General features: G+C 41.9%; 3 protein-coding genes across 4 annotated transcripts; 1 reads left to right on the top strand and 2 right to left on the bottom strand.

Moving 5' to 3' along the window:
- The first annotated feature begins 324 nt into the window (after nucleotides 1-324).
- Nucleotides 325-2,802, top strand: LOC116204555 (AAA-ATPase At3g50940-like). The gene is made up of 3 exons (XM_031536702.1): nucleotides 325-898; nucleotides 1,469-2,090; nucleotides 2,264-2,802. Exons 1-3 carry the CDS (start codon nucleotides 474-476, stop codon nucleotides 2,720-2,722), a joined length of 1,506 nt encoding a protein of 501 aa, XP_031392562.1. The 5' UTR covers nucleotides 325-473; the 3' UTR covers nucleotides 2,723-2,802.
- On the bottom strand, nucleotides 2,789-7,058 carry LOC116204554 (bifunctional dihydrofolate reductase-thymidylate synthase-like). Of its 2 annotated transcripts, none has more exons than XM_031536701.1 (12): nucleotides 6,846-7,058; nucleotides 5,771-6,303; nucleotides 5,294-5,687; nucleotides 5,153-5,197; nucleotides 4,925-4,990; nucleotides 4,663-4,724; nucleotides 4,496-4,570; nucleotides 4,243-4,408; nucleotides 3,896-4,019; nucleotides 3,630-3,736; nucleotides 3,368-3,550; nucleotides 2,789-3,141 (listed from the first exon to the last, which is right to left on the bottom strand). In XM_031536701.1, the coding sequence occupies exons 2-11, from the start codon at nucleotides 6,202-6,204 to the stop codon at nucleotides 3,440-3,442; spliced, it is 1,584 nt and encodes a 527-aa protein (XP_031392561.1). In that variant the 5' UTR covers nucleotides 6,205-6,303; nucleotides 6,846-7,058; the 3' UTR covers nucleotides 2,789-3,141; nucleotides 3,368-3,439. The 2 variants fall into 2 exon arrangements, with proteins under 2 accessions (XP_031392561.1, XP_031392560.1); XM_031536700.1 differs by having other exon boundaries at nucleotides 5,771-6,291; nucleotides 6,846-7,055.
- Nucleotides 7,059-8,681: 1,623 nt separating this feature from the next.
- Nucleotides 8,682-12,969, bottom strand: LOC116205568 (diaminopimelate decarboxylase 1, chloroplastic-like). The gene is made up of 8 exons (XM_031538198.1): nucleotides 12,423-12,969; nucleotides 11,972-12,146; nucleotides 11,451-11,600; nucleotides 11,164-11,325; nucleotides 10,310-10,495; nucleotides 9,805-9,927; nucleotides 9,607-9,696; nucleotides 8,682-9,112 (listed from the first exon to the last, which is right to left on the bottom strand). Exons 1-8 carry the CDS (start codon nucleotides 12,908-12,910, stop codon nucleotides 9,032-9,034), a joined length of 1,455 nt encoding a protein of 484 aa, XP_031394058.1. The 5' UTR covers nucleotides 12,911-12,969; the 3' UTR covers nucleotides 8,682-9,031.

Genomic DNA, 12,969 nt, shown 5'->3' with positions numbered 1-12,969 from the left:
TCGGATCAACTCTCTTGCAAAGTCCCACTTTGAAAACTAATTTAGTAAAAAATAATTACAATGATTATGTTGTTGGTCCATAAAGTTGATTTATATTTTGCTACATAATCCTTTTTCACCAAATGTAATTCCGACATGTGCATCATTCCTGGAGATACGTACTATTACTCAGCACTGCCGATAATTAGCCCGCCTGTAGCGGGTGCAGCTTATCCCGTAATATATTAAAGAGATGGGTATAAAAAAAATTAAAAAAGTAGGTGGAATATATAAATAAACAAATTATTTTAAAGGGAAAAGAGGTCAACAAGTCAACCAAGGCATTGATCGGAAGAAATCTTCCCAGGAAAATGCCAGGAAAAAGCCTCTAATGAATCTGACCAAATACTTCATTTTAAACACACACACACACACACACACAGAGACAGTCTCCTTATGCTAGTGTGGATTCAAAAGTAACGCAGAAAGCGAGCATGTTCAGGAGCAGCAGCAGCAGCAGCAGCCTCCCATTCCAAATGCCCTCCACCAAGGCGGTGTACTCGGCCGCCGCCACAGCCGCCGCCGCCGCCATGATAGTCCGGTCAGCGATCAAAGTGTACATGCCCCCGGAGCTTCGAAGCTACCTCTACTCCAAGCTCCAACAGCTTCTTGGCTCGCTCTCGAGCCAGTTCACGATTGTGATCGAGGACTTCGATGGCATGAACCCGAACGAGCTCTTCAGGGCGGCAGAACTCTACCTCGAGCCCACTGTCTCTACCGGCACCAGGAGGTACCGGGTCTCCTTGCCGAAGAAGGAGACGAAGATCTCCTTAGTGATGGAGAGGAACTCCGAGCTCGTCGATTCGTTCAATGGGGTCAAGCTCAAGTGGAGGCTCGTGACGAAGTCGATCAAGCCCAGGTATATGTTCTCAAATTTTTCTAAGGATTCTATCACAAACCTTTTGTTTTCTATGACTTAAAAATGCACAAACATTCGATCTGATAACAATGTTAACGTGGTGTCAAAATTTTCCTTAATTTGAACGGAATCGAGGTCACAGAGAGCGCTTACGATTTCTATCGAGGAATCAGGAGAAACCTCAAATTAGAGATTCTCTTCATTCCGGCAGGTAGAGTCACAACCCCGACCATTACTTTCGATTGGGGTCGTCGGTGTCCTCATCCATGATTGGGGTTGTCGGCACTAACTGTGGGCTCGATTCTATCCAAATTAACGAAAAATTTGACGTCGTACTAGAATTGTTATCAAATTGAAAATTTATTTATTTTAAATTTTTTAAAAAAATTGGTGTTAAAATTGTTAAAATTGGTAAAGTTTCTTTTTTTTTTTCTCCTTTTGGGATATTAACCCCTTTTCTAACTATCAACGCTCTTACATGATCTGAAAGCTTGTGGCCTATAAGAATGTGAAGTCCTAACGGGTGAGAACTGAATAAATAATGATATAACATTGTCAACGATTTTGAAGGCACATTGGGGGGTGGGACCCGTATAACCCGATTTATGTGTCGGAGCTACGACGCCATGAGCTGAGCTTCGACAAGAAGCACAAGGAGATGGTGCTGACGACATACCTGCCCTTCGTTATGGAGAGGTCAAGGGAGCTGACAGAGGAGAAGAAGACCTTGAAGCTCTTCACTCTACGGGCCGACGGGCGGCACGTCGGCAGAGGCAACCCTTGGCAGTCGGTGAACCTTGACCATCCAGCCACCTTCGAGACGCTGGCTATTGACTTGGAGGCTAAGAAAGCCATTATCGAGGACCTCGAGAAGTTTGTGAAGAGGAAGGAGTTGTACCGGAAGGTCGGGAAGGCCTGGAAGAGAGGGTACCTGCTGTATGGGCCACCTGGAACCGGGAAGTCGAGCCTGGTCGCCGCAATGGCCAATTACCTCAACTTTGACATATATGACCTGGAGCTCAGCGAAGTAAGGAGCAACTCTGCTCTCAGGAAGGCTCTCATCAGAACCTCAAACAGATCGATACTCGTGGTCGAGGATATTGACTGCTCCATCAAGCTGCCCGATAGGCACGGGCAACCCACGACCAGAGTCTTTAATCATCGTGGTCGGTTGATTAGAGAAGATAGGGGGGTAATGTTTTCTGTACTCTAGTATCCTTATCTTCATAAGTGCTATCAGATCGATTATGTGCACTTCACAGTAATATCGAAAAATGAATCCAAAAACTTGTTTGGAGCACCTCATTTTTAACGCTAGGAGCTTCGACAATTTTATTTCTCATTTCTTGATCCTACGATTTTCAGGTGACTTTGTCCGGGCTGCTCAACTTCGTAGACGGGCTATGGTCAACCTGTGGCGATGAACGGATCATCGTGTTCACGACCAACCACATAGACAAGCTTGACCCGGCGCTGCTACGCCCAGGACGAATGGACGTCCACATCCATATGTCATACTGCACACCTGAAGGGTTCAGAACTCTGGCCTCGAACTACCTCGGGATCACATGCCATCCGCTCTTCACAGAGGTCGAGGCCCTGATCCTGAAGACAAGGGTGACTCCAGCTGAGGTTGGTGAGCAGCTGATGAGGCATGAGGACCCAGACCCGGCGCTGAAGGGGTTGATCGAGTTTATCGAAGAAAAGCAGGCAAACGAAGATTCTAAGGCTCGTGAAGGAGGATGCACAGCACAAGAGGCGAGAGTCCAGGGGGTCTTGGAGAAGAATGAAAGCTCAGGACAGAAGCCATTTGAGATTTTCTGAAGATATGCTATTCGTGATGATGTACCAAAAATGTTGCCAAAAAAATCCTTCAGATCCAACATAACATTAGAATCTCAAAAGAAGATTGCAACTAATTCAATCAAACTAGTAAAATCCTCAAATCTGTCTCCAGAAGAAAAACAAGATACACTAACTCGAGTTTAGGATCTCAAGAGGAAATCCCGATGCCCCGAACTCCAGTACTTCCAAAAGCATACCAGATTATCAGAGGCAATCACAACGAACATGAAGCTCCATGCATCATCAAGCAAGCAGTATTATGTTTATATAAAATCCTAAATCACCTTAGAACCACTCAATTGTTTGTGGGACTAAAGGATTCTCATCGCTTCCTAAATGAATGACAAAAATTACGAATATATGACCAACTAGAATCATCGGCATAACCTCCATATAGCCTGGAAAAAAACAGAAAAACAAAGACAGCTTCAGTTCATAGCTAATTATAGCTTGCAATTCATTAATTGATAAGTGGTATAAACAAATATCAATTTCGACGCTATGCAATAACCCTATGTTTCTTCCAATTTATTGCAATGGTAAATATTTCCTCCAAGTGACCTCTTCATTTAAGTTTGACTTCAGTTCAGATAATGATCGAGAGAAAGGGAACCTTTTACAGACCTCATAGTAAGAGCAAAAAGCGCCCCATAGAAGGGAGGGAATCCCAAGACCCACTTAAGGAGACCTTTAATGCTATACTGCCATTTTCATATCGATTTTCTCGTGAGGATCGTATCCCAAGAGTTTGAAATCAGACGCCACAAAAGAGTCGATATCCTTCTTGTCAGGGTTGATCTTTAGTATCTATATAGATCATAAGGGATTAGCATGTATCATAACTGGAATAACAGAATGATTCAATCATATGGTTAGAAACACTAACGGGAAAAGGTCTCGGAGCTTTCTGAAGCTGCTCCTGAAGAGGTCTAATGTGAGTACGGTAAACATGCGTGTCCCCTATAACATGGACGAAATCACCAGCAGAAAGATCTGAAGAGAAGCATCACCACGTGAACAACTGTCAGAACAGGACCTTACAATGGTGTCAATTAATGCATGTACTTTCACGCAGATGAAAGTATATGCATTAGAAAAATCAATTTAGAAAACCTACATGCCAAAAAGCTTTGTAAAGCATCCACAACATACCACAAATTTGTGCAATCATGCGAGTCAGGAGAGCATAAGAAGCAATATTGAATGGCACTCCCAAGCCCATGTCAGCTGAGCGCTGATACATTTGACAAGACAACTCTCCATTTGCAACATAGAACTGCAAGAGATAGTAAATAGTAAGAACAGAAAGCCAAGGAGATGTACAAATTTGAAAATAAACAAGTTGACCAATAGATTTATGGGTCCAAACGGGGTTTGGTAGGTCAAACCAGATTTATAAATATAAATTTTGAAAGGAAATGGAAACTAGGAATCGTTCAAACTGCTCCTGGGTCCAACTTTTTCCAGTACATTTCAAATCTTTGAAGTACTACGTTAACCTGTGCAAACACATGACAAGGTGGGAGTGCCATCAATTTCAGATCGGAAGGATTCCAAGCTGATAGGATAATTCGGCGGTCATCGGGGTTATTCTTAATCTTATTGATAACATCCAACAATTGATCAAATCCTTTGCCAGTGTAGTCAGCATGCATGTTTGTGTACCTGTGAAATGGAACATACATAAACACGAACATGAGAAAACTCAACAAGTATGTGCTCGAGATGAATAACAAGAAATCAATCACTAACCGAGCACCAAAGTGTCTCCACTGGAAACCATATACGGGACCCAAGTCACCTTCTTCTCTTTCTTTCAAACCAATACTACACGGAAGAACAGACATCATATGAACTGCCAGAAAGGAACAACCATGAAACAAAGAATTTGAGTTTGCAGAAGAGAAGGAGATAAGCACCTGTCAAGGTATTCTCGGGATGCATTCCCATCCCATATATGAATTCCCTTTTCCTGAAGAATCTGCTAAAAAGAACATCTTTTCTGAAAATGGAATTTTGCAATGGATCACACAAGGAATCTTAATTCAGTACTGCAGTGAATGACTATTGCATGTAAGAGGCCTTTCATTTGCATTCAGACTGACCAGAAGCACTCTTCCAACGAAATAGCAAGTACAAGAACGAGCTTTTGACAAATGATTGGGGAAAGATTTGAAATACCTTAGTGTTTGTTGAACCACTGATGAACCACAGAAGCTCTTCAACGACACCACGCCAGAACACTTTCTATAGATCAGATTGTAAACAGTACATACCAATTAAAAGACTCAATAAGGATTTGGAAATTCAATCACTGCTTTAATATATCAGGATCAATACAAAAATGAAAATTCAGCAAATTCAGTTGCAGAAAGAAAAGAGATATAAGATATAAAAGATTCCACAGACCTTAGTTGTCAGGAGAGGAAATGTTCTACGCAAATTGAATCGCATCTACAAACAGAAACACAAAAGGACTCGGTAGAAGTTATGTTAAAGTACAATTTTTGGAAGCAAGACAAGATTATCTCCTTAATTAATCTCACAAACCTGACAACCAAATTTTGATAGGGTACCCGTTCCAGTCCTGTCATCCTTCAGAGTGCCGTTCAAGAGGATATCCTCAACCAATTTCAGATACATGTACTCCTCGTGTCTATCAAATATCATCTTTGGCAGGAAATTGAATTTCTTTATCTCGAGCTTAGAAGAATCCAGTTTGCCATTGGAAACGGAATCACCATTCTCAGATTCAGCACAAGAACTCCTCACACGAACATAAGTAGTGAAGGCAAATCGGGTATTATTTTCCACCACCGGGAAGGACGAATACCAGGGCTGAAAGACAGATGTGTCTACCATCGGGATAAAAGTGTCACACTCAATGCTTGCATCGATTTCTGTTATATGAATAGTATCACATTGGGGGGCATTGAGAGCTTCTCTGTGTGTGAGAAAAATAACAACAGATTATCTGTTAGAAGACAACAAAAGAACTCCTCAACATAGGTATGAGCACACACATACCTATAGATCTCACCACCTCCAATGACAAAGACTTTCTCGATTGACAAACAGTAAGGAGATGAAGCCAACAGTTCCACAGCAGAGGACATGCTTCCACATATCAGAACATTCTCTGCAGTTGCAATATCAAAACTCCCAGAGCGAGTCAGAACAACGTTGAGTCGGCCAGCGAGAGGTCGATATTCAGAAGGGATACTTTCCCATGTTTTTCTGCCCATTATAACTGCATTCTTTTTCCCAGGTTCTGAGGTCCCCATAGTGAGTTCCTTGAAGAATTTCATGTCAGAAGGCAACTTCCAAGGGAGTTTCCCATCCTTGCCAATACCCATCTCTCGAGTAGCTGCAACAACGACCTGGTAAGTCCTCCACCGATCAGGCTCAGTGTTTCCATTGCTATTTCCATTAGGAAGGCTCACTGAAGAGTCACTCGCCATGAGAAAACTTAAAGCTTGCAAACGTATCAGAAATGGTGACTCGAGAGAAGAACCGCACAGCCGACTTCTGCAGAAGTGGGGCAGCAGCTGCAAGTGCAACTGAGATTAATAGTAGTACATCATTACAAGGACTGATACACATCTAGAGCTTGAGACAAAGGAGAAGCACATGTTGCGATGGCAAATGCTAATTCGGTAATCGACTGTTCAAGCTAGTGCAATCATAAGTTCTTCATAACCCAAAAGAAACACATGAATATTACGCTGCGCAGGTCCAGAAGAGGGACAAAGCGCATAATGCTACCCCATGAAGAATTCGATTAAGGAGGCAAAATCCCAAGAGGTTTTCATGTCGTCAAAGCCAAAGGGTCACCCCCCAATCATCTTATTTTCCATGCAAAATCATCCGAAAATATCTAATCTAATAAATTCTAACCCAGGTAGGCCTAGGAAACAACCAGCGATACAGAACTAAGCAGAGATTACAGAAATGGGACTGCATGAACAGGAGAAAACAGGCAAGCAGTGAAGCGAGCAGGCGTATATCCCAGTGAGGAAATGGACATTGACAGAAGAAAAGTTCAGCAGATTCACGGGAAAGCAGGGAATTCAACATGCAGGGGTAAAAGGCGAAGACCCACCGATCGGCAGAGAAACCGCGAAATCTTCGATCAATGCGGGAAGGAGCCGGGAGCGACGGCCCTTTCTCCGCCGGAAACCGGAGAAAGTCGGGGTTTCCTCGGGGGTACTGGGGAGGGGGGGTTCGTGAGGAGGAAGAACGGTGAAATGTGGGAAAGCGAAGCTAACAGTGCACGGAGAGAGAGAGAGCTGAAAAACCGCTCTCAGGGCTTTAAATCGGAAATTAATTTTTGTTAAATAAAAATCTGGAAATTAAGAGGGAAAGGAAAAGAAAAAGGGGAGAAAAGGAAAAGAAAATGGAAAAAGAAAAGAAAAAGGAGGGAAAATGGATAGGAGGAGGATAGAGAGAGAAACATAGGGGAATAATCCGAAGGCGCGGTTGACGCGGATTTGCCGCCAAAGCGAGAATAATAAAATTCTGGGGTGATTTTATATAAATTATTATATTTTATTATATTATATTAAGGAAAAAAATAACGTGAATGCAAGATTTTACGTGCCTGCTACAAAAATCTCCCGTCGTTTTGGTGTCACGACCTCTGGACGGGAGGAAATCGTAAATGCTCCTGTCCTACCTCGTAATGTCGTAATGAGAAAGCAATTGATCGCGTGATTGATTACAATGGTTTTTCATATTTATTGCAAACTAATTGTTGCTTTATCTATCAAGTAACAAAATAGGTTCATATGATATGAGTTTCTCTCCATGGACTGTCGTGGTCATGAAGTAGTAGGTTCGTATTTGCTTTTCCATAATTACCCCCCCAGCAATTAGGTTGGTAGTGGGGGCTACCCATTTTTCTCTTTTCCATTTTCTCTTTTCTTTTTTTGGATTTTATTATTATTATTATTATTATTATTATTATTTATTTTCTGTTATTCAGATGATGATGTTGAAGTTTTAGGATTAGCTGGAATTGGAAGATCATGCTCTCAGTCGTTACTGCCTTGCAGCCGATGGATAGGGTTGGGAAGGAAGGTAGGCTTTAGGCAAAATGGCTAAAGTACTATGAACGTCTATCATCGCAACACCGGAATCGTCGAACCATTAGCTCTAGAGACTGCATGACCGGACAATGAGCTCGACCTCATTAAATGGTTGAGGTGACATATACAACACCTCAAGCTATGTCTTATGGATCGAACAATCCGATCCCCGAGCTTGTTTTATTGTTGCTAATAAACCGATAAGATATTTGAAGTCCGAAAAATTATCATATTTAAGTCAAAACTGGCATGCAAAATGCTCCACCGTACACTTGGCGGCAATCTAAAGGCCACGTAGTCATTACTTCAACGTCTTGATTACTTTACCAGTGTGGAAAATACATTGAACCTACAAAGCAACGAAATCGGGCCGTTGTTTTTTGTTTACCCTGTCCTTCTTACTAACCATCGACTATGATTTGTTTGCTGAAAACCCACGAATCCCTCTAGAATACCATTTTTCTTTCCCCCCACGATTGATGAACCAAAGTGACACATTCCAGTCGCATATTCGATCAGTGGTATCAAACGAAGGGGCCGCGACCATCCCAGAAGAGGAGTCGGGGCGAAAAGGCCATTCATTCTCGACCATTTGGTTCCGGATGGGGAACTCGCCGTGTCTATGCAATACACAATGAGTCGAGAGAAGAATAGTTGAACGACCTTGGACAGTGACACTTCCTGATGTCTGAACTTCCACAACTCAATTTAACATTCCGTGTTAAAAGCTAACGAGAGAGACTGGTTCAGATTCCCATTGAATAGACGATAAAGCTCGTAACCAAGTTCATTTCCAGCAAATGAATACTACTTCCAGTGGCCCGACTCACGCGATTTCGAATTGAGCCGTGTAAAGTAAATGTCAAAAAGATTGAAGACATTAGAATACAACAATTCCACTCCAATCATTTAGACCATAGAAGTAGGCCTGAGAGGAGTTCTCTTATTTTCCGCCTCTTACATTACGTTTGCTTACTTATATTACTTAATTCTAAGACAAACAATTAACAATTGACTTGAAAGAAGGAATACGTCTGCCATCTCTTCTCCGTGGGTATTTGAAACGTTCAGCGCTCGAAGAGACAACATTTTGATCATTCCTTGGAAAGGATAAAGACCGACACTAACTAACCCGATAAAAGGGAGACCCGAAACAATCATGAGTCAGCAGCAAATGGAAGATGGTGAGTCTGCGAATGCATTACAGGCCCTCGAAAAACCGTAAGTGGTCTTGAAAAGTTTCCGCGTGGCGGATCTTCTTGATGGATCCATCTTCCTCAACCTGAGAGATAGAAGTTCGGTTTCGTCAGCAACTGACCAGACAAGGCACAAGTTTCGCTTCACTTCAGTTTTCACAACTCAAATCTCTTGACAGAGATCAATTGAATGTTAAGATAAAAGGGTTTTTGGATTGGCAAAGATATTCGGAGAAAATTCAAATTAACTGATCCCTTGAAACGGAGAAAAGAGCTACAAAATTTTACGAGTTAACAGATTTGTTAATAGAAGCAAATCCACTGCTTTCAGATAACAATTATTACTCGATCCTAGTATGAACTTATATAAAAAATGAAGATGCAAAGAAAAAGATCAAGGGTACGCGTCCATCCTTTTCTCTCCAGTAAATTTAGGGTAGAACTTCCTTATTTAACCACAGTATATTATCCACTTTTAAGAGCAGAAATGATAAGGAACTCAAACTTCCCACAGAAGAAACGACAATCAAATTGGGGGGGAGGGATGGGGAGTGTTCTTAAAGGCAAAATGCTGAATTACCCAATACTCCGGAGGACGCATCTTCAAATTGTATGTAGATGCCATGCTCATGCAGTATGCACCGGCGTCATGGACTACGAGACCTGCTCCCTGTACAAAGTGGTTCATCATAAGAAACCTTAATTAATTAATACTTTTTTTTTTTGGCTTTTATATTTTTTCCCCCTTTGAACTTTATAGTAGGGATAGATGTATTGCCTGATCTGGAGTAGGAAGTTCTCTGTCCTTTCCTAAGAAATCTGCAGACTCGCAGACTGGGCCAACCACATCGAAGGTTGAGATCTCTACCCCAGACGGTGGAGGAGAGGTCAACTCTATGTGCTGAAAAATCATCAACAGAGGAAACATGAAACTAAATCAACACACAGTTGGTACGATAGTAGTGAAAGTGCCTATTTTCGTTGTTCTTTCTTGACCAAGAATTGCAGCATCCGTGTATCAACTCAATTTAGGGGCAAAGAATTTTAGCTATGAAAACCAAAATTTCTTTGACAAAGTAAAAAGGAAAAGATAGAAATGGTTCCTCATTTGGCACTGAGAACCTCTTCATATTTTCCATTTTCACATGCAGAATTTCATTTTCGTCGGATGCAAGCAATTCTATTTTTGGTTCATTGAAAATGTCTTCCTTACGCGGAGGGGCCTAAATATCTACGTTGGAAAGAAATCATATTTGACAAGAAGGGTCTTTGTTTCACTGCACCTGATATGCGCCATAGAGACTGGGACGAATTAGTTCTGCCATGCTCCCATCAATCACGATAAAGTTCTTTGTACCATTAGTTTTGACCCCAGTCACCCGATTGACAAAGCAGCAAGTATTTGCAATGAGCGATCTTCCTGGCTCTATTATGAGTTTCAGATTTCGTGAAAGGACCAACTCGCGGACCTGCATCACCACCCAAAAAGAAATTATAACTTCATATTTTCAGTCAATTTCTGTCCAAGAGTTGTAGTTGCAACTTATAACCACACTAAATGCAGAATCGAAACATGCTTTAGTCAATTTACAGAAGACTTCCAAACAACACCTGGCCCCTTGTTGCATTGAATAACTTTTTCCAATCTTTCCTTTCGGATAGTTAACTTTCAGAATTTTCTGTTCTTCCATTTTGATTCCAAGAACAGAAGCAAACGGACAATTTTTCTTTTTCCTTGAGAAGAGTGATACAAGAAAAAGGTGTTTTCTTTTGTACATGACATATTCCACAATAGATTCAAGAAATTCATCTTCCCTTTTTCTTGGAAAAAAAAATAAAATCAGAAAATTCATAAGGTGCTCCCAAATTAAAAAAGTCAAAGTGTTCCAGCATCAATTGGGACCTCATAGTGTTTTTCCATCGTTCCAAAGGATCTAAACTGCGCCTCTGGTAAAGGTATCTCTAAGAGGATCAGTTATCCCTAGATTCTCACAATAGTACGAATTTTGGGTCTCATTTCTGCTGACCTTTAGGACTTACTCTCACTTGCATGACTAGCTTTCTCTGGTATTATGACTTCATGCACAAATACACGTGCATTTGTAAATTCAGAAGATTATAGGGCTAAGATCCTCACAGTGTTAATAAGATCTCTAGGTGTGGGAAGGACAGCACCAGTATGATAGTAATCTATTCCCAGACCACCACCAATGTTTAAGTAGTTAACTTCAAATCCTTGGTCTCGAATTATGTCGATGTAGTTGACCATCAGAACAGCTGCATCCCTGAAAATATCAACCTGATATACATAATAACGAAAGCAGTTAAGAACTTAGAAACCGAAAAGGTTGTGCAAAAACTCAAAGTACAAATGAAGCCAATCAGGAACTCAGAAGCTTCACAATTACGAGCTTGAGGGATCACCTTAGTGATGGTGGAACCGAGATGGCAGTGGGCACCGACAAGCTTCAACTCATCTGGATGTGCCTTCACAGAATCAAGGAACCATTGAAGCTTCTCATTTCTAATCCCAAACTTGGAATTCTTGTTTCCAGTGGCAACATAAGGATGGACCTGATGAAAGGAAAGAGAGAGAAGGTGAGAGAGAAATTCAAACCCCATCAGTCAACATGATATAATACATCTATTCCAACTCCAAGTTTATAGAAACTCTCAGGTGATCGTTGTGACCCAGTTCTGATGAGAAAGAACCAATTAAATGATTTAAGATGGAATTTTTTTTATCGAAATCTTGTATTAACATGCACCACAGAGCAAACAAGTGTCGCAGCCGTGAAGCTTACTAGCAGAGAATCTGCAAGATAACGAAATATACTGTAGAATCATAATCAAAATGGTACATAAATCAGGACAAAAAAGAAATACCAACTCCATCGACCTAACTGATACAAGATCCCACCCCAAAGGCATGAGCTAAAATATACCTGAGGATCCACATCGGGGTTGATACGAAGCAATACATTAACCTTCTTGCCAGCAATCCTAGCGGCTTTGATTATGTTATCCAAGTCGAATTCACTGTCGACATTAACAAAAACGCCTTCTTGTGCAGCCAGAACCAAGTCCTCCAAGAGTTTTCCATTCCCATTAAAGATGCACCTTTCGGAGTAAGATGACAAACGCAACGGATCAATTTAGAAGAACAAGAGGCATATACTTCGAAGCCAAAATCAGCTGAAAATTACTTCTTTTTTTTTTTTTCCTTTTTCTCTCGATGAACAACTAACCAGCATCAGTAAAGATGAAACGCGGAAGCTCAGACAATGAGAAGAGCAAATGGCGATTGAGTGCTCTTTCTACAGATACTATCAGGCAGGCTAACCATATCCATGAACAAATTGCATTGAGCAACTCAAAGATGTTATCTTCACTTACTTGGTGGGATCAAAACCAGCTCGGAGGGCCAGTCTCAGCTCGTTGCCGCTGACCAGTACAGCCCCACAGCCCAACCCCCTCAAATGCTCCAGAATCTTGAGGTTGTTGTTCGCCTTAATCGCATACCCAATCACAGAGTCCAACCCCACCAAGGCCTCCTTGTATGCCTCGACATTCTTCGTGATCTGCCTCTTGCTGTACAGGTAGAAGGGCCGCCTCTCGACAGCCTCCATGACGTCCTGGACCTTGACGTCCTCGCAGTAAAGGAACCCATCACCGGACTTGGAGAAGCAGTGCTTGAACGAGGCTCCTTGAGCTGCAGGGGCGGCGTCGGCCTGGGAGATGGCGGCCCGGAGGGGCTTTACGTGGTTTAGGGAGAGCTTGAGGGGTAGAGATGGGAATTTGGGAAGTGGGTTTTCGGAGAAACGGCGGTGGATTGTGGTCTTGGGGAGGAAAGTGGAGGGAGAGAGGAGATGGGAAGACGCCATTGGAATGGTGAACCGAGAGAGAAGAGCGAAGACTGAAGGGTTTTTGACTCTCAGTACAC

Source organism: Punica granatum, chromosome 4 (genome assembly GCF_007655135.1).
Source record: "Punica granatum isolate Tunisia-2019 chromosome 4, ASM765513v2, whole genome shotgun sequence".
In the NCBI taxonomy this organism is placed as follows: Eukaryota; Viridiplantae; Streptophyta; class Magnoliopsida; order Myrtales; family Lythraceae; genus Punica; species Punica granatum.
This window is presented reverse-complemented; position numbering and strand designations above follow the sequence as displayed.

Excerpts from the sequence above, each read along its gene's own strand:
- LOC116204555 (XM_031536702.1), top strand. The coding sequence starts at position 474 with ATGTTCAGGAGCAGCAGCAGCAGCAGCAGCCTCCCATTCCAAATGCCC. Across the intron at positions 899-1,468 it reads ACGAAGTCGATCAAGCCCAG|GCACATTGGGGGGTGGGACC; the intron begins GTATATGTTCTC and ends ACGATTTTGAAG. Across the intron at positions 2,091-2,263 it reads TGATTAGAGAAGATAGGGGG|GTGACTTTGTCCGGGCTGCT; the intron begins GTAATGTTTTCT and ends TACGATTTTCAG.
- LOC116204554 (XM_031536701.1), bottom strand. The coding sequence starts at position 6,204 with ATGGCGAGTGACTCTTCAGTGAGCCTTCCTAATGGAAATAGCAATGGA. Across the intron at positions 4,571-4,662 it reads TCCCGAGAATACCTTGACAG|TATTGGTTTGAAAGAAAGAG; the intron begins GTGCTTATCTCC and ends TCTTCCGTGTAG. Across the intron at positions 4,020-4,242 it reads CTTGTCATGTGTTTGCACAG|TTCTATGTTGCAAATGGAGA; the intron begins GTTAACGTAGTA and ends TATCTCTTGCAG.
- LOC116205568 (XM_031538198.1), bottom strand. The coding sequence starts at position 12,910 with ATGGCGTCTTCCCATCTCCTCTCTCCCTCCACTTTCCTCCCCAAGACC. Across the intron at positions 12,147-12,422 it reads GCTGGTTTTGATCCCACCAA|GTGCATCTTTAATGGGAATG; the intron begins GTAAGTGAAGAT and ends TTACTCCGAAAG. Across the intron at positions 9,928-10,309 it reads GTCTCTATGGCGCATATCAG|CACATAGAGTTGACCTCTCC; the intron begins GTGCAGTGAAAC and ends ATGATTTTTCAG.